This window comes from Pelodiscus sinensis, chromosome 1 (assembly GCF_052426305.1).
Source record: "Pelodiscus sinensis isolate ZL-2025 chromosome 1, ASM5242630v1, whole genome shotgun sequence".
In the NCBI taxonomy this organism is placed as follows: domain Eukaryota; kingdom Metazoa; phylum Chordata; order Testudines; family Trionychidae; genus Pelodiscus; species Pelodiscus sinensis.
In genome coordinates this window covers 39,492,558-39,517,136 of record NC_143052.1, presented here as the reverse complement: position 1 = coordinate 39,517,136, position 24,579 = coordinate 39,492,558, and the positions used below count along the sequence as shown (strand labels likewise).

General features: G+C 42.2%; 1 protein-coding gene across 12 annotated transcripts in view; it reads left to right on the top strand.

Annotated features, from left to right (window-relative positions):
• Positions 1-17,320, top strand: part of PLXNB2 (plexin B2) — a 351,000-nt gene extending 333,680 nt beyond the window's left edge. For all 12 annotated transcript variants that reach the window (XM_006122609.5, XM_075928258.2, XM_006122610.5 and 9 more), the window contains 7 exons: positions 2,738-2,892; positions 4,997-5,157; positions 5,789-5,936; positions 7,067-7,131; positions 8,286-8,361; positions 9,939-10,013; positions 15,402-17,320. In XM_006122609.5, coding sequence (XP_006122671.3) covers positions 2,738-2,892; positions 4,997-5,157; positions 5,789-5,936; positions 7,067-7,131; positions 8,286-8,361; positions 9,939-10,013; positions 15,402-15,506 — 785 coding nt within the window. In that variant the 3' untranslated portion in view covers positions 15,507-17,320. The remainder of the gene's footprint in view (positions 1-2,737; positions 2,893-4,996; positions 5,158-5,788; positions 5,937-7,066; positions 7,132-8,285; positions 8,362-9,938; positions 10,014-15,401) is intronic.
• The last annotated feature ends 7,259 nt before the right edge of the window (positions 17,321-24,579 follow it).

The window sequence follows — 24,579 nt, the reverse complement described above, 5'->3', positions numbered from 1 at the left end:
TAGGGGACTGGTTGTGTAAATTAAATGTCAAAGATTTTCAGCTGTGGAGATAGTAATTGTAATTCTATCTTGGATTAAAAATGACAATGAGTTTGCTTGTATACTAGCTTCTATTTCTATAGCATAGGACTAGGAAATTAGGGAAAACTGCCTGTCTGTTCATGACCTACTTGGGCTTAGAGTATCAGGCAAGTTGCAAGTTAGAGTTGTTTCTAGCCAGTCTGTACAGCATGAGTGTGGTTCATGCTAGTGTAGCGGTTATAGGTCTATTGAAGGAGTGGGTGGATGAGGTTCTGTGGTCTGCGAGGTGCAGGAGGTCAGGGTGGTCCATGAGATGATGATAATGGTCCCTTCCAATCTTAAAGTCAGTGAGTCTAGTGTCATAAGTCCCTCATGCTCATGAGTATTTAGTCACCTTGAAACTTTGTTTTAAACAGGAAAAGGGGGAAATTTCAGAGAGTTATAGCCTCTTGTTATAATGTCTTTATTCACGTCTTAGTTTATTATTGGTGAGAACTTAAAAAACAACTGATATCACCTGAAAAATCCTCCGTTTATAAACCATACTATTGGTTGGACCATTCTAGTCTAGTACTATGGTCCCAAACGAGGGGATTTGCTGGACCTGGGGAGGTCCCTCCCCTAATGGCTAGTGCTGCCCTGCTGCCCCCAGGCTAGGCTCCAGCCCAGTCCCCCCAGGGCTCTCTAGCTGCTGCTGGGGCCAGAGCACTAGAGTCAGAGCTCCACAGCCGGGGCTGGAGCTTCGCAGCCGGAGCCAGAGCTCCCTGGCTGCTGCTGGGGCTGGAGCTCCCCAGAGGCAGAGCTCTAGTTCCTTTTGGCCCCAGCAGTTGGGGAGATCCAGCACCAGTGGCATCCAGGGCCGGGACCAGAGTTCCCTGGCTGTCTGGGGCTGGAGCTGCCTGCTGTGGCCAGAACATGGCCAGAACTCCATGCTACCCATTCTTCTCCCCTCCCCCCGAAACACAGCACAACCAACTGACCCCCCCACCCCGCCCTGCCCCGCTGCCAGAAAGTCCTGGTTTAGGGAGGAACAACCTGTACTATGTTTTGTTGTTCCATATTACACATTTCTCTTCCTTTTTCATGCTGCTAATCTTAGCAATGAAGTGGGAATTTTGTATCTTTAAAAGGGCATCTGCTTGTCCTGTTCATTTCTGTAGAGCCCTGATTTTCAATGAAATATTAATTATTTCACCAAACAACCAATTATGATGTCATTAAAGGAATCTGTTTGAAGCTCAGTCCTAGTATAAGTAACCTCTACAGTGGGATTGTCTGTTTACTCTGAAGTTCAATTTGCCCCTTTTATAGTTAAGGAGGAAACAAAGAAATATATGCATTAACCAGGCTTAGTTAAGGTAGAAAAATGGGTTTCATTATAACTACCTATTATCATTTACAGAAGCAAATAAGAAGCCCTGAAAAAATACTACAGTACACAGACAACCAATAATTTTTCTGCATTCGATATTTTGAAAATTCTAAGCTTTAGAAAATAATTAAATTTCTTTGTCGTTCCATTGTGACATCACAGACACTGCACTATAAAATGATAGTTCCAGTAAAACAATATCAGTAGCAAAGGTTGGAATAAATACTTTGTTATACGCCATTTACTTCAGTGACATGTGAACTTATGATCCTGCCCCCCAAAACTCTTAAATTCAAAGTCAAATTAAGCCCACTTTAAATAGTAAGTATGGGGGGAAATTAAATATAATTCAATGGCGACAATGACTGCAAAGAAGCAGTGATTGCAAAATTAATATTACACAAGAGTATACATGTTCAGGGTTCAACAGAAACTTTACCTTGGCCAGATTGCACATATGGATCACTCTCTCTTCTTGTGCTGTATTTCCACTTACATAAAATATGCCATAAAATTTAGAGTGAAAGTAGTTTTTGGGAAACTTAATTCTGCATTTCCTAGTTTTTTTTCCACAGTGAGTTCTTAAGGTTCCATTAAAGTAATAGTATGCATATGTTCTGAAGTCACTAGAAGGTTGGAATAATACAGTGGTGAATTAGCCCTATATGCATAAGTGAGTATTTAAATCTGTGAAAGTCTTCCAAAATTCAAACTTATGCTTCCCATAAAACCTGTAATTCAGCCCCATTGCACACATTATTTTTCATTACTGTTGGGTTTTATGCCTTAATAGAAATAAATGTGTGCAATGTAACTTGAGTTATAGCTGCTAAGGGAAGGATAATTTGGAATCACATTTGTGCATTTAAATTCTCAGAAATAATGGGGCATTAATAAAGTGGGTTGCACTGAGTTACCGTTCTCTTTTTTAAGAGGGAAATTGATTACACCTTTAAATAATTGAACTATGTCAATTTGACTTATATAACAGAATAGTCAGACACACTGACATTTTTTAGTATTTGGATAGAATTTCACATTTAAAACACAGTATATTTATTCTGCTGTGTCTTAATTGAACTAAACTTAGATGCAGTCTCAGTCTTTCACTATGAAGAACTCTAGTTACACCCCTACTGTAATTTGCAAAGATGACTGAATTTGAATTTCTTTTTCTTGTCCCCCCTGAGTGCTGAAATACTCTCTTGAGGATAAGGGCTGGACATGTGCCTTGTAACTCACCATTCCTGTTTCATGGTATCTGTGGGATTAATGAGCTCAGCCTCTTAACAGTGTACATATACTATATTTTTAATGTGGTTTTATCACAATTGCTGTTTCTAGGACATGCATTATTGGAAGATGAAAATAAGATCTGGCATCTAGTTCGGCCAGTAGATGAAGTCGATGAAGGTAAATCGAAAAGAGGAAGTATGAAAGAAAAAGAGAGAACCAAAGCTATTACAGAAATCTACCTGACAAGGCTTCTATCTGTAAAGGTAGGGTTTACTATCCAATTAGCCCATCATAAGACGGGATTTTCAGATCTCTCCTCCACGTTGGTCTCTCGCTCAGTCTCTCGCTCTCGCTCTCTCTCCTCCTCCTACTGCCTCGCCCCCCATCTTTCAGCTCTCCTCCGCCTTCTGCCTCTCTCTCTCTCTCCTACCTCTCTCTGCTCTCCTCTGTCTCATCGGGGATGCACGCTCGTCTAGGCCCCGTCCCCTGGGCATGTACGTCACTGCCCCACCCCCGTTCGCCTCCCTCAATGGTACTCGGCTGAGTTCTGTGCTGCTCAGTCAGGCCGCTGTGCGGGAACAAGCAACGCAAACTGTCTTTCTCTCTTCTCCTCCTACTGCCTCTCCCTCTCTCCCTCAGCTCTCGTCCACCTCCTGCGTCTCGCTTTCTCTTCTCCCCTCCCGCCCCTCATTCTGTGTTTCTCTTCTTTTCCTGCTGCATCTCTCTCACTCTCTCTCTTGCTGTCCTCCGCCTACTCTCCACCTCCTCCACTCTTCTGTCTCCTCCGCGTCTGCTTTGCTTTCCTCCTTTTGAATCCGGCACCCTTTCCTGACATCAGAGACACATGCTTGTCCAGGCCCCAACCCCTGGCTAGTCCCTCTGGGTGGCACTGTTGCCTCCCACTGTGGTGCTCAGCTGATTTCTGTACCACTCAGACGGGCTGCCACACAGTAGCAAGCAGCACAAGCGGACGTTTGGGCCCCGTGTTCCCTATGCAGCACCCTCGTGCTGCATGGGGAGTGCAGACCCCAAACAGCCGCTTGTGCTGCTTGCTCCCGCGCGGAAGCCTGGCTGAGCGGCGCAGAAGTCAGCCGAGCGGCACGGCGGGAGGCAACAGCGCCACCCAGAGGGAACAGCCAGCGTTTCAGCATTACAGAGTCAGACATTGTGCTACTATATATATATATATATATGATTAAGCAGTTCTTTTAAGGAAGCTGATTAGATTGCATGGTTCAAATGACTTAAATGCTGAGTTATTAGATAGATGAAGGTAGGGAAAAGTGATTAGGGATGTAAACAAGTAACTGGTTAAGCGATTACCTGGGAGCATCCTGCAGCTCACCGCAAGTGGAGGGTTTGGGAATTGGCAGCCTTGCATAGGACTGCAAGTGGCAGCTTGGGGCTGGGAGTCAGCAGCACACCTATTCCTCTCCCTCCCTCCCACTGCTGCTTCCAGCCCCACATGAGGCTGCCGATATCCAGCCCAACAGAAACACACTGTTTAATTTGCTAACTGGTTAAACTTAAACTAATTCATTTAACTAATTAAATGGGAATTTACATCCCTAAAGGTAATATCTTTTATTGAGCCAACTTCGGTTGATAAAAGAGATAAGTATTATGCAGATCTGGGAAACACACTCTGAGGGCAGGTCTACACTTACAAAATTGATGCATAAAGGTGCTGTACACCAATGGGAAAGAGCACTCCCTTCAGCGTGGTTAAACCCACCTCCCTGAGAGGCGGTAGCTATGCTGATGGGAGACTCCTTACATTAGTAACACAGGTTTATACTTCATATTTCTAAGTTTAAGTAGCAGAATTATAAATAGGATAAACACATTCAGCAGATCATAACCTTTCCAGCGATATTTCACATGAAGTGTTTTGCATAAAGCGTATTCCACTTATGTCATATTCATAAGCAGGGCTCGACAAATTAGTCAAACTGCTTGCCCAGAGCGAGTAGATTTTAAGCCGGCATGGCGCCGCAGCGCGATCAGCGCATGTGCAGCATGCCAAACCGTGCGGCTGGTGAGCAGGGCTCACCGCTGCTTGTCAAGCCCTGTTCATAAGCATATAAAGAATATCAAATGCTCCATGTGTTCCATGTGAAATGTTATGAAATCATACTCCTTTTAAAACAGAGCATGGGATTACTTTCCTCAACTCCATTCATTTTGTAGCTGTTTACAAGGACATTGTGTGGCCATGGCCTGTCATCATGCATCTTTGGCATTCTGGGCCAAGGTCTTCAATGATTATGATCAGAACATAAAATGGAGAGAAAATATAGACTAACACAACATTTGTACTACATGCTCAGTTCTAATATCCGTTTTCTTTTTTTAACACACTTTCAGGGTACACTTCAGCAATTTGTAGATAACTTTTTTCATAGTGTACTCAACTCACATCATGTTGTGCCACCAGCTGTGAAATACTTTTTTGATTTTCTTGATGAGCAAGCAGAAAAACATGAGATCAAGGATGAAGACACCATTCACATCTGGAAAACAAATAGGTAAGGTTCAAGCAAAATAGTAATTGGACTGAAGAGAAACAGTAGCAATCACTCTAAATATAGATCTAAGTGGAAAGAAAATGAATCTGTAATTCTGAGAATGGCTTTAATTGAAACCATTACATGGATCAAAGAGGTACTTATAACACTAGAAAATGCAAAAATAGAGCGAACCCTACTTTAAAGGGTAGCTATTTGCACATGTTATCTTTTATCTGTCATCTTTCCCCAGTGCACCTAGAGCTGGAGATTTCCTGTAATGCTCCCACTTGCCAGCAGTGAGTGGCAAAGGGACCTGTGCTAAAGTATTAAGTTTCAAAACCTAAGCTGATGATTAAAAGGCATAAAAGTAATGTGTATGTTCTCTAACTACAATTGTTTTCTCCCCATTTGGAGAGTTTGGGAATTCTCCACCTCTCTTCCTATGAAAGTAAGAAATGTACATGCTTTTATTTTTAATAAGGGAAACCAGACCATAAGTAGTTGTTCATATAAGAGTCTGAATGCATAAATGAGCTAAAATGTACTCAAAAATACAAATGCAAAGTATACCTTTAGTTTTCTGGAGTCCTATTGCTGCATTATGTTCATTGTGTAAGAGAGTGTGTTTACCTCTTTGTTTCCTTTGCAGTTTGCCACTTAGATTCTGGGTAAACATATTGAAAAACCCCCATTTTATCTTTGATGTTCACGTTCATGAAGTAGTGGATGCTTCCTTGTCAGTCATTGCACAGACTTTCATGGATGCCTGCACGAGAACAGAGCACAAATTAAGCAGAGTAAGTGATTTACATTCTACACCATGGCTAAGTTCACTCTTGACAGACAATATGAGATTCTGGATAGATCTATTTTTAAAACCACTTATAAATTTATCACTGTGGCCATTTAACAGGTTAGGTGAAAGTTTGTAGCTTATAATTTACAAAGTGAATAAGATCACAAAATGTTGTTCATCATTATTCACCAAAAGTTTTTAGAGAAATCTAAGTTAGTACAGGCAGTCCCCGGGTTACGTACAAGATAGGGACTATAGGTTTGTTCTTAAGTTGAATTTGTATGTAAGTCGGAACTGGCTCCAGATTCAGCTGCTGCCACTGAAACTGACCAGGGGCTGACTACAGGAAGCCGGAGGCAGAGTTGCTCTGCCCCCAGCTTCCTGGAATCAGCCTGATCAGTTTCAACAGCTGCTGAATCTGGAGCCTGGGACAGAACAGCTGGGGCGCTGCCTGGTAGGTTCCCACAAGACCAACCCGGCAGCACCCCAGCTGCTCTACCCGAGGCGTCCGGCAACAAAAGCCTGGTCTGCTGGTGGGGGGCGCACTAGCTGCGCCCCCTCCTCCCCCCCAGCAGACCAGGGAGACCCGAGCAAAGCCGCACAGGCGGAGGGACCCCGCCGCCCGTGTGGCTTTGCTCCTTTGCCCCCGAGCAAAGCCGCCGCCTGGGCGGGACCCCCGCCGCCTGGGCAGCTTCGCTCCTGTCCCCCTGGTCTACTGGGGGGGGTCCAGCGGCTTTGCTGGACCCCCCCCCCCCCCCGCCCCCAGCAGACCAGGGACACCGGGAGAAGCTTTTCTCGCCCCAGAGGACACGGGCGGCAACCTGCCGCCCGTGAGCTCCGGGGCGAGAAAAGCCCAGTTCGTAAGTTGGGGACTGCCTGTAACCAGTTTTTTCAGGTCTTCCCTTCATGATGTTACTATTTCCATCCATAGACTGAGGGAAAATGGTTTAGGAATGAATAATATCCTAAAGAAATTAAGAAGGGCATTAAAAGAGCATGAATTTATACTTAAGTGTATAAATGGAGAAGTCTTCAATATGGTATAGTCTGTTGTATTATGTATATTAACACTAAACCAGGAGGATGGAGTCTTCCTTTATGATTAAAATCTGCTTATTATATATTTTTCAGGATTCTCCAAGTAACAAATTACTTTATGCAAAAGAGATCTCTAACTATAAGAAAATGGTGGAAGAGTAAGTATGTAGAAACAATTTTTATTTATTCTTGGTTACTTGGTTTAGGCTTCTGGGTACAAGCATGGCAACAGTATAACCCATGTAAATATTAACGTTGAAGGAAAAAGGCCTAAATGTCGAACACAAAAAATACATAAATAAAATCTCCTTGAAAAAGTTAGTCAATCATGATGGTAACCTTATGCATGTGTTCATAAATTTTTGGTAATACTTATCTTTAAATTATCTAAAAAAAGGGAGCCAAAATGTGTACTTTCCCAGGGCCTTTCATTTTGCCTATGCAATCTGTCAAATTGTTCAATTGTTCAGATTTCCATCAGAAAATAAATGGGGGCAGATCATAGCTCATACATTTACTTAGTTTCAAAAAGGTGACATCTATATGAATAAAAATAGCATTAGTCGTGGTAAAAAGTTTAAACTTAGGTCTTCACAAATTTCAAGGTATAAGATTCCTTAAGTAGCAGGTGGGGGAGGGTGGCTCTGGTCGGGCTAGAGCAGCCCCCTTCCGGAGGTACAGCAGACCTGACTGGGCTAGTGTAGCCCTCATCGTAATGGACCTAGCCAGGCTGGAGCCCCGCCCTCCTGCAGCCCCTAGCCAGTGTGCCATGGGCTGTTCCAGACAGACCAGGCTCACGACTGGTGGGAGTTGCTCAGGCCAGGATGGGCCTACAATCCCATAAGCAGGGGGCTGCTCCAGCTAGGCCCACCACGCCACAGGTTAACTGGTAATCGGGTAAGCATCCCCCCCCCCACTAACATATCTACTCTCTTCCCTTCACTTCCACCCAGAGGCCCAGGTGGTCTGTCGGCTCCCCTTCACAAAACCTGTCTTCCATCTGTGACTTCTCTTCCCCAGCAAATATCTAAAGCTTGGATCCAGTCCCTTTACCCTGTTGGGGAATGGGGGTTCCCACTGCCTGCTGCTCCACTTCTGTCCATTGGTTGGGATTGCCTGGTGACCATGGGCACTGGAAGCACTGCAAAGATGTAGGCGCCAAGCAGGTGCACAGGTTTGCAGCACCTCAAAATGATGGAGGGGCAACACGGCAAATTTCCAGCTCCAGTTAGAATTCAAAGTGTGGGCCTGCATGCCATGCCTCCCTCTACTTCCCTATTGTACCAAATTGAAATTTGTCAATTCATTGCAGTTACTACAAAGGTATTCGTCAGATGGTGCAAGTGAGTGACCAGGACATGAATACTCATTTAGCAGAGATTTCCAGGGTAAGTGTGAAGCAATCTGCTAAAAATATTAGTTGTCAGTGTCGTCTCTGCATGGGTTTGTAATGTGCACTAACATCTGATGACACACTCCTGTTTAGAAAGAAAATACTGTGCTTGGTGTGGCTGTTGAAACATTGGTTAATAAGAACATTGTAATACCACCAGTAGTAACCGCCTCAAACACATTTTAACTTCACAGAGGTTTTTCCTGCTTATTGTGGGAAAATGTCAGTGCTGTTGAATAGTTTGTCACTCTACATTTTCTGCTGATTGGTTTAGTTTATCACTTGGGACAGATTGATGGCTAGCACAGTGACTACGTGTTCATAGGGCAATGCCACGCAAAATTGAAAGATACCAGAAATGAACTGACATTTGAATGTGTAGGGGTTTCTTGCAAGGCAAGAGAGGCTTATGTTGTTTGTTCCATTCATGTGGAGTAACTCATTGCTACGGCTGAGATTTTGTTATGGTTACTTTTAGTGAAAATCACAAAGGGTATGTCTACACTACCACCCTAGTTCGAACTAGGGTGGTAATGTAGGCAACCGGAGTTGCAAATGAAGCCCAGGATTTGAATTTCCCGGGCTTCATTTGCATAAAGCTGGGCGCCGCCATTTTTAAATGTCCGCTAGTGCAGATTCTGTGCCTAGTCAGGTGAAGCCTAGTCCGAACTACCTAGTCCGTGCCGCGCAGCTACACACGGCACGGACTAGGCACAGAATCCGCACTAGTGGACATTTAAAAATGGCGGTGCCCAGCTTTATGTAAATGAAGCCCAGGAAATTCAAATCCCGGGCTTCATTTGCAACTCCGGTTGCCTACATTACCACCCTAGTTCGAACTAGGGTGGTAGTGTAGACATACCCAAACAGCTCATGGGCAGTGAACAAAAGTACCCGGGAGCCCTGACCTGCCTGTGACTTTTACTAAAAATAACAGGGACGAGAGGAAGAGCCGTTGGGGTGGAGAGGAAAGCGTGACATCTGAATCCCTATGGGGACAACGGACATACTGCCAGAGGCTCCGGACCCTGCTGAAATTGCAGGGCAGGGGCACACAGAAGTGGCTCTGGCCCCAGCCAAAGTAGGGATGGGCATGTACCTCCAGCAACAGGAGATGAAGGTGGGGGCACAGAGCCTAAGCTGAAGCTATGGGAGATGGGGAGGGACAGTCCCAGCCCTCACCAAAGCCATTGGAGTGGGGAAGGCACGCACAGCAGGGTTCCAGGGTGCCTAGTCAGAGGCTCAGGGCTCCCTGCACAGAGCTGACTGACTGGGTGGGGCTGATTAATCACCTGTGAAGCTGCAGCCACAGCTCAATGGGAACAGTGGTGCACAGCCCCAACACCAGCATCAGCCTTAGTGGGGATGAGGTGCTGAAAATCATCAAACAAAATTTCTAATCCTATCTCCCTCTTCCAATCCAACCCAGCCACCTATCTAATTTTTTTTAAGATTCAAAGCTTGAGCCTGGAAAAAGAATTATACTGTACCTGGTATTTATGTGTGTGTTTGGTTCTTACCGTTAATTAGTCAAGACTGTATTTTGACATTTTTTTTCTTTTAAATTATTAGGCACACACAGATTCTTTAAACACCCTTGTGGCTCTACACCAGCTCTACCAGTATACTAACAAATACTACGATGAAGTAAGTTCCTTATTTGAATAATATAAATATTTAATGTGTTGTGCATGATTCGTCATAATGGCTACACATCCGTGTAAGCCAAATCGTTTGAGAACCGTCAGGGTGTGTTTAAACCACTGCAATTAGATGCTCGTAGCTGGTCCATGCCAGCTGCTTCAGGTCAAGGGGCTTTTTAACTATGGTGTAGACCAGGGTCGGCAACCTTTTCAAACCAAAGAGCCAAACTACATCAAAATTCAGAACAAATGGTCAACAAAGAGCCGTATAAGAATGCCTACTTGTATGAATGAAAATATACAACATAATATTATTGATAATTGACATAATGATTAATAATAGCATTATATTATTTGTACTCACAGACTTTATTTAATGGGACTTCTGCTGCTGCATCTTTTTGCACATTTCCTTGAAGTTTACATCATGACTGGTCCAATCCAGCTTCATGCATGCATTCAGGCTGTCTTCTGTCAGTCTTATGGCAGGGAGCTGCCATATGGGGTATGAGGGGCTCAAGGCAAGAGATTCAGATGTATGATGGGTTCAAAGGTGGGGTATGGAGGGAGTGCAGGAGTGTTATGGCAGGGGGCTGAGGATGTGGGGTGCAGGAGTTTGGGGATGTAGGATATGAGGGGCTCAGGTGTCTGATGGGCTCAAGGATGGTGTGGAGGGGGTGCAGGAGTGTTATGACACTTTGGCCAGATAGGGGCTGGTCCTCAATTGGGGGATTGTTGGCCAGGCTTCATTTTTAAATAAAGTAAAATATTATGCCCAAGACACAGGTTTCCATGTTTTCTTTATCTATGGCAGGACTGGGGAACCTTTTTTGGGTCGGGGGCCACTGACCCACAGAAAAATCAGTTGAGGACCACACAAGTGAGAAGCAAAGAAGCTACTCCAAAAAAACCCCAGCCCTCACTGTTGTGGCCCTCAACTGTAATGCCTCACTCTTCTGGTGCTCCAGCCCCATGGTGGGGGGAAGAGGCAGGAAGGACTGAGGTTCAAGGCCTCAGCCAGATTTACTCTTCTGGGGTTCCAGGGTTAGTGGATTTTGTGGGTCCCCTAGGCTCTGGGGTGGGGCTAAAAAGAGAGGTTCAGTGTGCCGGGTAGGACTGCCAGTGAGTGGGATAGGGATGGGGATGCAGGGTCTGAGTTGAAAGTAGAATGCAGGAGTAGGTTGGGAGTAGGGTGTCTGGCCAGAGGACAGGAGGCAGGAGCAGGCATGGGGCAGGTTGTCTGCAGGGGGAAGGAGTGGGCTGGGATCAGGTTGACTCGCCAAGGGGCAGGAGAAGGCTGGGGGCAGGCTGTCTGGCCAGGGAGCAGGGACAAGAGTGGGCTAGGGGCAGGGTGTCTGTCCGGGGAGAGGAGCATGTGAGTGAGGGGATAGGAGTGCAGGATCTGGGGAGGATGGGAAGCACTTACATGTTTTTGCGCCGCATCACAGGCGCTGTGTAACACGGCATCCCACTCTCCAGAAGGAAGCCTCCAGGAGGGCTTCACAGGGAAGCCTCCAGGAAGTGTATCCCAGGAGAAGAAAAAGGGCAGCACACAGAGCTAAAAATGATGGAGTCTGTTCTCTGCACACCAGATCTAATGAGGTGGTTAGGGGCTTTCTCACCCCTCTTGCCCTGCCAGAAGCAAGCTCTGATTCCAATCTTGTAGGGGGTTGTAAGGCTGTAGCACCAGAACTGGCTCCCTGCTGTTGGAGGAGCTGAGTTGGGGTTCCAGAAAAGCCATATCTGGTTCCCTAGTAAGCCATATTTGGCTTGTGAACCATAGGTTGTCACCCCTGGTATAGCTCTTTGGGGCTTGGATTGCAGCCTGAGTTCTAGGACCACCCTCCCATCTCTTGGCACCGTCCAAAGCCTGAACGTCTACTGGCATGGGCTGAGCACGTTTTCAATTGCAGTGCAGACGTACTCTCAGATAACCAGGCCAGAGCAGTGTTGAACAATGACCCCACAACATTCCTTTTGAGTTGCATTGACATGGCAGCTTCAGTGGTCAAAAGTCAATTGTTATTAATCAGGTATTGGGAACTTTTTTTGTTGAGGGCCACTGACCCACACAAAAAAATCAGTCAGGGGCCTCAAACAAGTGAGGGAAAAACAACAACTTACTGATGTACCCCCTGACTGAGAAGAAGGAAGACACTTCCCCACATTCCCCTCCTACCCCAGAGTCTAGGGGGCCCAGGCTAGTATATTCTGTGTGCTCTAGTCCCACAAAGTGGCTGGAGTGCCAGCGCAGGCTCCCCAATGCTGGGAGGGAGCCCTGTGCCTCAGAGGCCGGATCCAGGCAAGCCCGTAGGCCTTAGGTTCCCCGCCCCTGTTGTAAATGAATGCTTTGATTATCAAATACTTTTCTTCCCTATACTAACGATAGCTTGACCAGATCTAAAACTAAATTAAAATAATGTATTTTAAACTGATGGCGTCATTTACTCTTTAATTCTCTTCACATCCAACTTGCAGACTAACCGTGCCAACAGGAAAAGAGCAATTGTAGAAGATACAGAGTGGCAAACCCTAGCACTTTATATTAGGAATGGCCCATTAAACTTGTTTTGCCTGTAAAGATGGAAGAGTGCCTTTTTTTTATTAGTTAAATTCTACTTGTAACTTACATGCTTGCTACAATCTCTGTTTTGTTATTGCAAACAAAGTGCCTGACCAACGTAAACTTGGGCAGAATAGCTCTTGACTGTGGGCTGATTGAAAAGCATGCTCATGGATTCTATCCAAAATTTGATTTGGATCCTAGAAGCCTGATGGAGGAGAAAAGAACACACTGAGATGTAGATGGCCTATAGGTCTCTGAAGTTTTACTCTGAGAACAAACAATGAGAAAGAAACTTCCATTTAAGGGTTTCCATGGGGATGAATGTCTCTAGAAAACTCTTGGAATTAAATCAAAGCCAGTAAGAACAGATGCTGAATCTGAAAGGAACTAGGCATATGTGATCTCTCTAGTCCATTTTCCCCACACTGCAGTTTGGGATTTTACTAATGCTTAGCATTAAAAGCAACTGGCCTCATCCTCATCTGCACTGTGGCTTCTTTACACAGCACCACCAGCCTAAAGCAGCTTTAAAATTGGCATACCCAGGCATGAGAGGGTGGTATAGAATCAGTCTTTATGCCAGCCTCTGCGATGTGACTGTTGTACTATCAAGGACAATATGGTCAGCTCATGGCTATGCCCATCACTGGTAACCCTTCCAGTTTAGAGCAACCTTTCATGTTACATGAGTGGACTGGCTTCAAATACAGAAAGCCTGGGTTTAAGAAGTATAAAAAACACCCATGTTTGTTTCTTGCCCTCATATCTCTACTCTTGAATTGCCGTCTCCACTCATGCATGGACTGCAGCTGCAGATTAGGTCCAAATGTTTTTAGTGAGGTTACTAACTTTCCTCAATTGAAAGTCAGCAAAAACGTTAAACATCTTCCATGTATTTAGTGTAAAACAGCAGATCTGAGGATTTCTTCTGGGGGTTGAATGGCGTAGAAGCAGCACTTTTATGATTCCAAGGGTATCCTACCAGAGAGCCATGGTGAAAATCAGCCTACAGGAAGTTGGCATAAAATGAAACAAATTTAAATTCCATGAAAAATTTGAATATATGCCAGCATTTTGTGACTTCCCTTCTCCTTTACACCAGAGGATCACTGAACTATAGAAAAATCAATCAGGAGCCACACAAGCAAAAAAACACCCTCACTACTCACCTATTCCCAAGTGAGCAGCAGAGGCCCCCAAAGCTAGGGACTTCTCCCTGCAGTGAAGTGAGCTGGTGCTCATGCTCCAACCCCATTGGGGAATGATGCTTTTGGCATGAGCTTTTGGCCTATGACGTGGAGACTTGCTGTAAACCAGGTCAAATTAAGCCTCGGGCCATGTCTTCCCTAGCCCTGCTTTACACTGAAACTACTATTCCCAGATTGCAATGCACTGTTGATCTCTGCAAGTATGTTACATTAACTAAGTGGGTACATTATAATTGCCCATAAGTATATGAAGAGTATGTTCACCAGAGATTCAATAATTATTTAGCCAGGACACACAGAGCTAAAATTGGATGAAAAGAGATTAATTTAAAGGAAAGACGTCCACTTACACTTGGCTGTATTTAATTTTATAAGGGTGTTTATAAAATCTAAGTCTCAGAAATGTTTCCACACAAAAACCAAATTGTTTAAGATGTTTTTTAAAAAATTGTTTTTTTAAACAAGTCTCCTTGCAGTCTTTGCAATTTAAACACTCCAAGAAACACTGCACCCCTGAAAGAGAAACTATTAATAAATGATATTGACTTCATTGATTTTTCATTGTTTAAGTTGAAAGAAGCACAAAATGTAAAGAAAAAGCCTAAGTAGTGACAAGGACACTGGATTTTTGAAGTTCTTGTACTTCTAATATAAACTGGCATTTAAACAAGGTCCTTTCTGGTTTTTGTTTATTATAACTTATAACTTGTGTTCAGAAGGTAATTTTTTTTAAACAAAACATTTTTGCTACATATCATTACTCCTCTGTTAGATTTTGAGGTAGTTTCCAGAAGAATGTGGATGGCTTTGTTTGTTTCAGACATTGTAAATTTGACATTGAAAGCCCTAAGAAATGTGCTTTAGGAATAGCCCTCTCTCACCAAGTGGAATAGAACTAAATGATCTAATTGGCCTCTTCCATCTCAAACTTCAGTAAATTATCTCTTTGGGATGTACTTTGGCAGGTACTCTATAACCTAATGCTGTGCAGAATACCATGTGCTGCTCCTTAGACATGCTAGTTAGACTATAAAACATTGAACAAAATTCTCAGCTATATCCAGAAAAAGCCATAAAAGAGCTGTCTACAGCTCCCTGACTTTGGAGCTAGTTCTGTATTTTTTTTTTTAAATTCAGAGCAACCTTGGAGTTTCTCTAATTTATGGTGGCTGGCTGTGGCCATCCCAAGGTCAATAGACTGGAACGCAGGCGGAGCTTGATTAGTATTTGTAAGGGACTCACTGGGGCGGAGCTTGTTTAGTATTTGTAAGGGACTTACTTGGCAAGTCTTGAAGGAGAGGAACAGCAAAAATTATTAGAATAAATAATAATTATTAAATACACACTCCATTTTTATATGTAGTATTTTAAAATTTTACAGTAATTTTTACTTTTTAAATCACTCGGATACCACAGTGACAGGAGATATTATAAAAATCTATATAGAATAAGGGTCCAGGGACCGAGAATCTCCACTGCAAGAATGGAGCAGAAGGGCACAATGAAGGAAAATTAATTAGTATTTGCATTCATTCTGAAAACCAAAGTAGTGTTAAACACTTGATGCAGTAATCTTGGTGCTGATGCTTTTTGAGCATTTTGTTTTTATATTTTCCAGATCATAAATGCACTTGAAGAGGACCCAGCAGCACAAAAAATGCAGCTTGCCTTCCGTTTACAGCAGATAGCAGCTGCATTAGAGAATAAAGTGACTGACCTTTGATTAAAAAGCCACAATAAAGAAATCTGATCTGAAGATGTTTAAATTCATTCTTCCTGTTAAGGAAATAGTGTTCTATTTTTTAATGTATAATTACAACTTTAAATGAAAGATTTCATGTTTTTGATAGCAGAGCTGTAATGTAAAGAATTTTTACTGTAAATTATACTTCTAATTAAAATCTGTGTTGTGTGTAAATGAATCATTTGTGAGGGGGAAGAGTCATTGGGGAAGAATTATAGTTCATTTAATCAAATAGTACAATCTGAAACATCAGCATTTTTAGAATCATTATGCAAGTAAATTAAATACTATAGCATCCTTTATATTTTAAGCAATATTTGTACTTGGGAAAATGGTAGCATATTTGAAGAAACAGATGCAATATCCCCTCTTATGTTGATAACTGGAAATTAATTTCCTACTAGCTCTGAAATCAGTAGCTACATTATGCTCACAACAAATATAGTAAATGACATATCTGCTATGATTTTTCTTTAAGATCTTGGGATGGGTTTTGATTCCATACAATACTATTTCTCTAAATTTACCACACCTATCTATGGTAATGCATGGTATTATACCCATCACAGTTGATTGTTATGGGAGTAATATAGTTATGTCTCCTCTATAGAAAGGTTCTGATGGTAAATTCCAATTTGATTCATAAATCACTGCAAGGGAAATTAGCCCTTAAAACTTTGCAACCTTTTGTTTTTATTGTGAGTTTTACAATATATGCTAATGTGCCTTACTTGTATTAATTCTGTGAATCTGATGAACGGTTTTGTAAAGAGAAGCAGGTCAGAAAAATATTTATGTGCTGTTGAATGACTTTTTTTGTGTGTGAAAAACATGACCAGCAGAATGCCTGTAATTAGTTGCTTGCCAAGAGTGTGCTGTTTAACATGATTGTTATGTAAAATATCTTGTATCAGAATAGTTCGGATTTTTTTAATTTGAAACTTGGAACTATCCTAGAGGAACTACCACTTTTTTTTATTGTACTTGTGATGTAAAATACTAGTAATGAATAATGATAATAGAAAAATCTTATATCCATATAGCTAAATACCACTCACAATCAAGCCTTGGAATGCTGCATATGATCGAATATACATCATAACCAATAGCAGTGAAAATTAAAAATACTTGTCAAGAAGTGTGTTTACAATATAAATAAGTTCTATCCAATTTAAAAAGCTAGGTACGTTTTCTTCAATTGCTGTATTGCACATGAGAGAACTTTGTTTCATTCTTGTCTCAGAGTTTTTTGGCAGTTAAAGTAGCATTTTAATGTAGTGCTGCCATGTGCACTAATTCCCTTTCATTATTGCTTTTTTTTGCCTGCTGAGCACTTGAACTCTGCTAATTCTTGGCAAGATGCTGTAGTTTCTGCTGCCATCTCTTCTTCCCTGTTGTCTGTCCTACAGTGAATTTAAACTTTTGTTGATTTTTATACTTTTTGAAAATATCCTCAGATTCATGAATTGCCTTCCCCTAAAAGTCAAAGGCCTCATTGCAGGGTCACTCTCCCATCCCATTTCAGTTCTTTTATTTAAAAAAAAAAAAAAAAGAACAAAACTAGATTTTTTTGCATCCATGCGTAGACATTGCTCAGCATGGCTGGGACGGAAGTTATTTTCCATTTTTTTAGGACTGTGGTACATAAGAATGCTGCATCAAAAACACTGTGCCTGCTACTCCTTGATGAACAGAGACACCCATCATGTTTTCATTGCTAATCTGTTGCTTTTGTCATTATTTGTAAATCCTGTTAATTGTAAATCAAATACAATGTGTTTCTTTTCCTTTAAGTGTCTTAGAATCTTTACTGAACAGGGTTAGGATTTGGAGGAATGAGGGGGGGAATTTGAAGTAATGCAGATGCCTCCTCTAAACTAAGGGTGATGTTTCAGTAGCATCTCTTGTGGTTGGTAACAAATGTATGTCAGTAGGTGTTTGTTCAGAAAATGAGCTCATTATTTGGAAAAAAAAAAAGATGTAGTGCAGCATTCTGTGGTAAAATCTCACAAGATGCATAAATTTTTAGGGCTTTAGTAAAATTGAAAACTATGTAGAGCCAGTTTATCTAAATTAGCAAGTGGTGGTGCTTAAGTAGCTTGGCTTTGCTCAAGAAATCTGAAGGTGTTTTCTGTCCTCACCCTCCAACTAGGCAATGACACAAAGCAACTGAACATCAGTTATGATGGTAGATAATAGTAACCCCAAGACTGCATGATATCCCTTACATGTGGGATATAAATATGTGGATCTATCAAGTAATGATCACTTCCCAAAGTCATTTGTCATTCCCAGATTAGAGATTCTAACCACTGCAACCATACTCCAACCTCCTGTAAAAACAGGCCATATAATTTCCCCAAAATGATTTTTAGAGCATATATTTTAGAAAAAATCCAATATTGATTTACAAATTGCAAGTGATGGAGAATCCACTATGAAACCTTAGTAACCTGTTCCACTAATTACCTTCACTATTAAAAATGTACACTTTATTTACAGTCAGAATTTGTCTAGTTTCAATGTCCAACAATTCGATCTTGTTATACCTTCGTCAGCTAGACTGAAATCTTATCAAATATTTGTTCCCAATTTATTCATAGACTGTAATCAAGTCACTTCCTTGCCTTCTCTTTGATAAGTTCAGTAGATTTAACTCTGAAAGTCTATCAGGATAAGGTATATTATGTAATTATTTAATCATTCTTCTGGCTGTGTTCTGAACATTCTTCAAGTTATCAACATCCTTCTTGAGCTGTGGTCACCAGCACTGGACACAGTATTTCAGAAGTAATGCCTGAGAGAGAAGTCAAAACAGTCCAACATTTACTCAAGATTCCTGTTTGTGCGTCCAAGGATTACATTAGCTTTTTGGCCACAGCATTATACTGGGAGCTCATGTTCAGCTGATTATCTGGCATGACCCCAAATCTTTTTAGTCACTGCTTCCCAAGATAGTGTCCTCATCCCATAAATATGGCCTGAGTCCTGAGTGGCGGGTATTGTGAAGGCAGAGTTTTCCATGTGCCTACAACAGCCTAACATGTCTCTGCTCATCTTCTACATCTAGGGCCCTTGGTTCCTGCTCTTACTGTATCAGAGGCTGGGGGCTGCAGTGTGCCCCGAGACCACACTTCCCCAGCTGCCCAGCACTGAGGGAGGCTGGGGCTGTGCTGTCCAGCCACTCAGCACTCCGGAGCCAGGCGTTGGCTGGGGGCACTAACTTGGCAGTGGTTAGCAGCCCCCGCTGTGCGGAAATGGAAGGTCTGGGCAGGAACCAACAGCCATAGTGGAGGATGTCAAGTATCAGAGGGGTAGCCGTGTTAGTCTGAATCTGCAAAAGCGACGAGGAGTCCTGTGGCACCTTATAGACTAACTGAAGTGTAGGAGCATAAGCTTTCGTGGGCAAAGACCCACTTCGTCAGATGCATGTAGTGGAAATTTCCAGAGGCAGGAATAAATATGCAGGCCAGGATCAGGCTGGAGATGACCAGGTGGATCCAATCAAGGAGGATGAGGCCCACTTCTAGCAGCTGATCTGGAGGTGTGAATTCCAAGAGAGCAGAAGCTGCTTTTGTAGTTAGCAAGCCATTCACAGTCTTTGTTTAATCCAGAGTTGATTGTGTCAAACTTAAACAAAGACTGTGAATGGCTCGCTAACTACAAAAGCAGCTTCTGCTCTCTTGGAATTCACACCTCCAGATCAGCTGCTAGAAGTGGGCCTCATCCTCCTTGATTGGATCCACCTGGCCATCTCCAGCCTGATCCTGGCCTGCATATTTATTCCTGCCTCTGGAAATTTCCACTACATGCATCTGACGAAGTGGGTCTTTGCCCACGAAAGCTTATGCTCCTACACTTCAGTTAGTCTATAGTGGAGGATGGACTCCTGTGGCATGGAAGAGGCGGGGTCTCAGGTGAAAGAAACAGGTTGGGAGGGGACAAGCCTCCCCAAGCCAGAGGTTCATCCATAGCCTAAGGTCTTTGTTCCTAAATGTTTACATATAGCTGTTATAAAACAGATACTGTTTGCACATAGCTTACCAAAAAATTCAGATGACTCTGCATCAGTGACCTGCCCCCTTTATTTTTTTTACCACCTCCCCCAATTTTTGTCATCTGCAAACTTCATCAGTGATGATTTTATTTTCTTCCGAGTCATTGGCAATGTGTTCCACAGCATAGGGTCCAGAACTGATCCTGGGAAGACTCTTCTAGAAGCACACCCATTCCGCGATGACTTCCTGTTCAGTTACGTTTTGAGACTTATTTGCCAGTTTCTAATTCACTTAATGTGTCCATGTCACTTGTGTATCATTCTAATTTTTAATCAAATTCTGCCATACTGGGCCAAATATCTTACAGGAGTCTCCTATATCAACTCTGTTACCTTTCTCAACCAAACATCATCTCATTAAAAATAAAAATACTTTGATGGGATCTTATTTTTCATAAACCTTTGTTGATAGGCATTAATTTTATTACTTTCCTTTAATTCTTTATTAATTGAGCATGGTATGAACTGCACTGTTATCTTATCTGAGACTGATGTCAGATGGACAAGTGTATAATTAGCTAGGTCATTCCATTTACCCTTTTAAAATATTGTCTCCACATTGGCTTTCGGCCAGTCTTCACATTGTTTCAAGACTTATTTAAAAATCACTATTAATAACTCAGGCTGTGTCCAGACTCAAGGGTTTGTTCGAAAACAGTCGCCTTTTTTCGAAAAAACTTCACCTGCGTCTAGACTACAGCTGCGTTCTTTCGAAATTAAATCGAAAGAACGCGGCTTTTCTTTAGACGGCGGAAAACCTCATTTCACGAGGAAGTTTCTGAAGAGGATTATTGAATAACATCAAGAAAAGATACAAAGAACAGGGAAGACTCAGTAAGAAAAGGTCATGACTAAGCATCATATGGTGATTGTTCCCTGATTGTTCTAGGTTCCAGTGCCTGAAGAATCTCTCAGAGCATCCCAGGGTTCCTACACAGGCTGTGCACCCCTGAACAGGAAGACTTTTGGAGGGAGACCTTCAGGGATCTGTTGTGATAATTTGGCCTATGAATTTACCCTGTGTGTGGGCACAACTGCAAAAAGTGAATAAACTTTTATAAACTGTCACAGTTAAGCTGTAACAGTAAATGTTGATGAGAAAAGGTGCAAAAGGGAAATAGACTGAATTAGTCCAAACAAAAAAGGCCAAATGATATTATTCAAGGACTGTATTAAGATCATGCCTGAAAAACAAGGATTACATGTAGGATGTAAAAATGTAGGATTAAAAATCTATGGACCAAAATTGGCTGGTGGTGGAATCTAGGCCTATCTGGTGCACAAAAGAATGAAGGAGTTGGCACTTCTGCCCACAAGACTTTTTGAAGCTGAAGAGGAAGGTTTTGACTTCAAGGTTGCAAATACATGGGCAAGTAGCTACAAGCTCTCAGTCCCAAGTTTTGCAAGTGATTGTGGGTCCTAGATGACCTCTTCAGATTTGTGTGTATGCCCACAGAATGCTACCTTGAATTGTTTCTCACCACACTGCTGTTAGAACTTTGGATGACCCTTCAGTCATATTTCTGAAATACAGTCAGAAAGGCTGGGACCCCTTCTTGGGATGTGTGATCTACAGTCCAGCTGCACTAGGTCTCAAAGATCAATGATGACCCAGCAAGTCTCCCCAGTAGTATAATCATGCCCTCTCCAGAGCTCCACCCTTCAAGGACTTTGCAAATGAATTTTTGTAGAGTATAAGGTAATAAGGGGCCATTTCATCATCATCTGTATATGACAGGTCATTAAACTTCACCCATTTACCTTTTATTTTGAATCCAATAGCTTGTCTGATTAAAGTATATCTTCCAGAAAGGCATCTGACCTTAATTTGAAGATATCAAGAGATGGAGAATCCACCACTTCTCTTGCAGTTTGTTCCAGTGGTTAATCTCTCTCTCTCTCTCTCTCTCTCTCTCTCAAAAATTGTACCTAATTTCTAATTTGAACTATATTTTTGTTAGTCTCTGAGGTGCTACCAGGATCATTGTTGGTTTTTATTATTTGACTTGGTCAGTTCTTAGCTTCCAGCCATTGTTTTTGTTATGCCTTTCTCGGCTACATTAAAGCACTATTTAATTTCTTTGCCTTGTGAAAGTATTACATCTTCCTAGACAAAACACAAGAGATACATTAAGTAAAAACACATACCTTCTTATAAGACACTGCCTCAGTTTCCTTTTCCTCCTGGAGAGCTCCTTGGGTCTGAGTCAGTGTCTTTCAGGAAGTCCAGAATTCTCCTGCCTAGTCTTCTGTTTGGGGAGGAGGGGAGTTCTCTTTCTAGAAAGTATCTCCCTTTATTTTAACAGCAGCTTTAACACCTTGACTTATCCTGTCCTTCCCATTTCCCCCCTTCCCCCCATTCTCTGTGGACTATCGCCTTCAACAACCCCTTCTGGTAGTCTCCATTGTCCTGACAAGGCAAGGTTATCCAATTGCTGATGATCATTAATGTATGTTCCTTTTAGGGGTGGACCTACCAGACACTTCTCTCCCCTTAACCACAGGAGAAATAATGTAAGCATACAAGGCATCAGTAAGGGGATAAACACATGGCATTCACAAATATACACTGGAATTCATAAATTCATGCTAGCAGATTTCCAAAGTGTAAAACATCTGTGTGTATGTGTTAAGCTGAAGAGGGGGATGAAAGCTCTCCGAGTTTGGGTTTCAGCTGTCTCATACCTCACCATTCTAATGAGTTTTTGCTACCAGTCTTACAGTTCCAAACTTACATTCTCCTTCCTTAAAGAGGCCATTTTTTAAGATACATTAATCCTCAATGGGTTAGACCTGCTGTGCCCCAAGAGACCTTTGGGTCAGATATTGAAATGTTTCCTGCATGTGGCCTGTGAAAGTAGCTCATTTAATTGTTGACATCTCCGTTTGCCATTCTGAAAGTTTCTAATTTAACTCCCCCGCTCTTTTTTTTTTTTCCATCTAACCAAACTGATACACCAGATGTCTCAAGAGTTCTGCCCTTCAAGGGCTTTGGACATCCATTTGAATGGTCCTGCTGGTCACCTGTCCAAATCTGTTTCATCCCTTTGAAAGAGTTACTCTTCTCTTGCTTGCTATATGTCGTAAGAACTGTTGCCTACTCTGTACGCAGCCTTGTAGAAGAACAGGAAAGTCTAGTTCCAAAACTCAGGGTTTCTTGCTGCTATGTCCCTATCAGTCACTGGTAAAGACTTGTGTTAGTCTGATTTATGAACAGATGGGTGAGACACCGCTAGTGAAGGGCCAACCTAGCCAAGGCTATTTCTACATCCTGCTCTCAGGTCACCACGCTAGAAATCTGCAAAGTCAGTGATAGTTTTTGCCTCTCCATTTCATCTCACTTTCCCAGGTGGATAAGCCAGACAAACTTAGCTGAGATGATCTTAGCTCCTGAAGTGTTCCAAGTTACTAAGTTATATAAGACCAAGACCAACCTCTTTTTATCATAGGGAGTCATTGTGGAATGGCATGCTAAGCTATAGTATACTGTTCAGCCACTAGATGGAACTATATCATACCTTATTTAAACCAATCTCAGCCATTCCTGGCAGAACAGTAAAGGATTTTATGGTAAGCACATCTTGTGTATATCTCTCTAGGAAGGAAGCCAATTCATTTTTTATATGGAAGCCTTGTACTAATTCACTTCATGTCATGTACACCTTGCACATGGTGGGCTGCACCAGGTTAGTCAGAAGAAACACAGGAGGAAAACTGAAAAAGGGCTGTAAATTGGGGGAAAGGTGGGTTGAGGATGGGGGGAAACAAAGGTTGCAGGATCTCATCAGCAAGCCACTCAGTGCCCCCAAAGAATTGCAGCTTTGACAAACTTTCACAATGGACAGACTGGAAGCAGAATTTTACAAGATTTGGAATTGCTGCGAAACTCCATAAGGAAACTGATGATATACAGGTATGCTCTTTAATTTATGTTATAGGGAAGCAGGCAACGCATATATTTAAATCCTTTGACTTTCCTGAAGATGCTCGTGAAAGAGTTCTGGCTATGTCTGATGTATACTTTATACCTCCGAGTAATGAGATTTATGAAAGACCATGTTTTCACCAAAGAATTCAGGGACGAGGGGAGAAATGTTGAATGTTTCATGAGAGCTCTTCATGCATTGGCTGATTTTGAAATGAAACAAAAACGAAAAAATCAGGGACAGGCTATTCACTGGGTTAACAGATAAAAATATTTCACAGTAACTACAATGAAAAACAGACTTAATCGTGTCTTTCTTTTTTTTTCAAGACCAGTTCAGATTGTTTTGATATTTGAATGGTTAACAAATGTAACAAAAGTGCTACAAGTCATATCTGGAATAATTCATATCCCAAGAGATGATGCATGGCCGTCCAAAGGCACGAGGTGTAATAAAAGCACAAAATATGGATGTTTTGTGATTGTTTGCCTCACTAAAGCAGCCAGGGTGTTGACTCATATTATAGACAAGACTTGTTGTTTCTGGTATTTATCATGAGTGATCACAGCCTCCCTGGAGAGTACTGAATTTAAAATGGACTCAGGAGCAGATGTCCCAATCTCAGAAGGGAAGTATAATTGCCTGTTATTCCTCCCAGAGATGAAGTCTCCTGACAGAGCTGTGACTAGCCCTGGAAGTATTCTGAACTGCCCAGCCCAGTTCAGCACAGAAACTAGTTACAAAGATAAAACATGCTCAGTGTTCATGTGATCAAAGACCAACAACCTTCACAGCCATGGTGGGGCTACTCAGAAAGCTGATGGAGGATTTGAGGATACTGAACTTTTGAAAGGACATTCAAAGCAAATCCATTTGAGAGATAATGCTGATCCAGACAGTGTACAAACACCAGCACCAGAGAGACTTTGGAAAAGACTAGTTGCAGATTTATGCAAATTCAGAGGACATCACTACATGATCATATTGGACTATTTTTCCAGCTACATAGAAACAAAAGAATTTGAAAGATATAATATATGTGCTACTGAGATATTGAAGAGCACTTTTG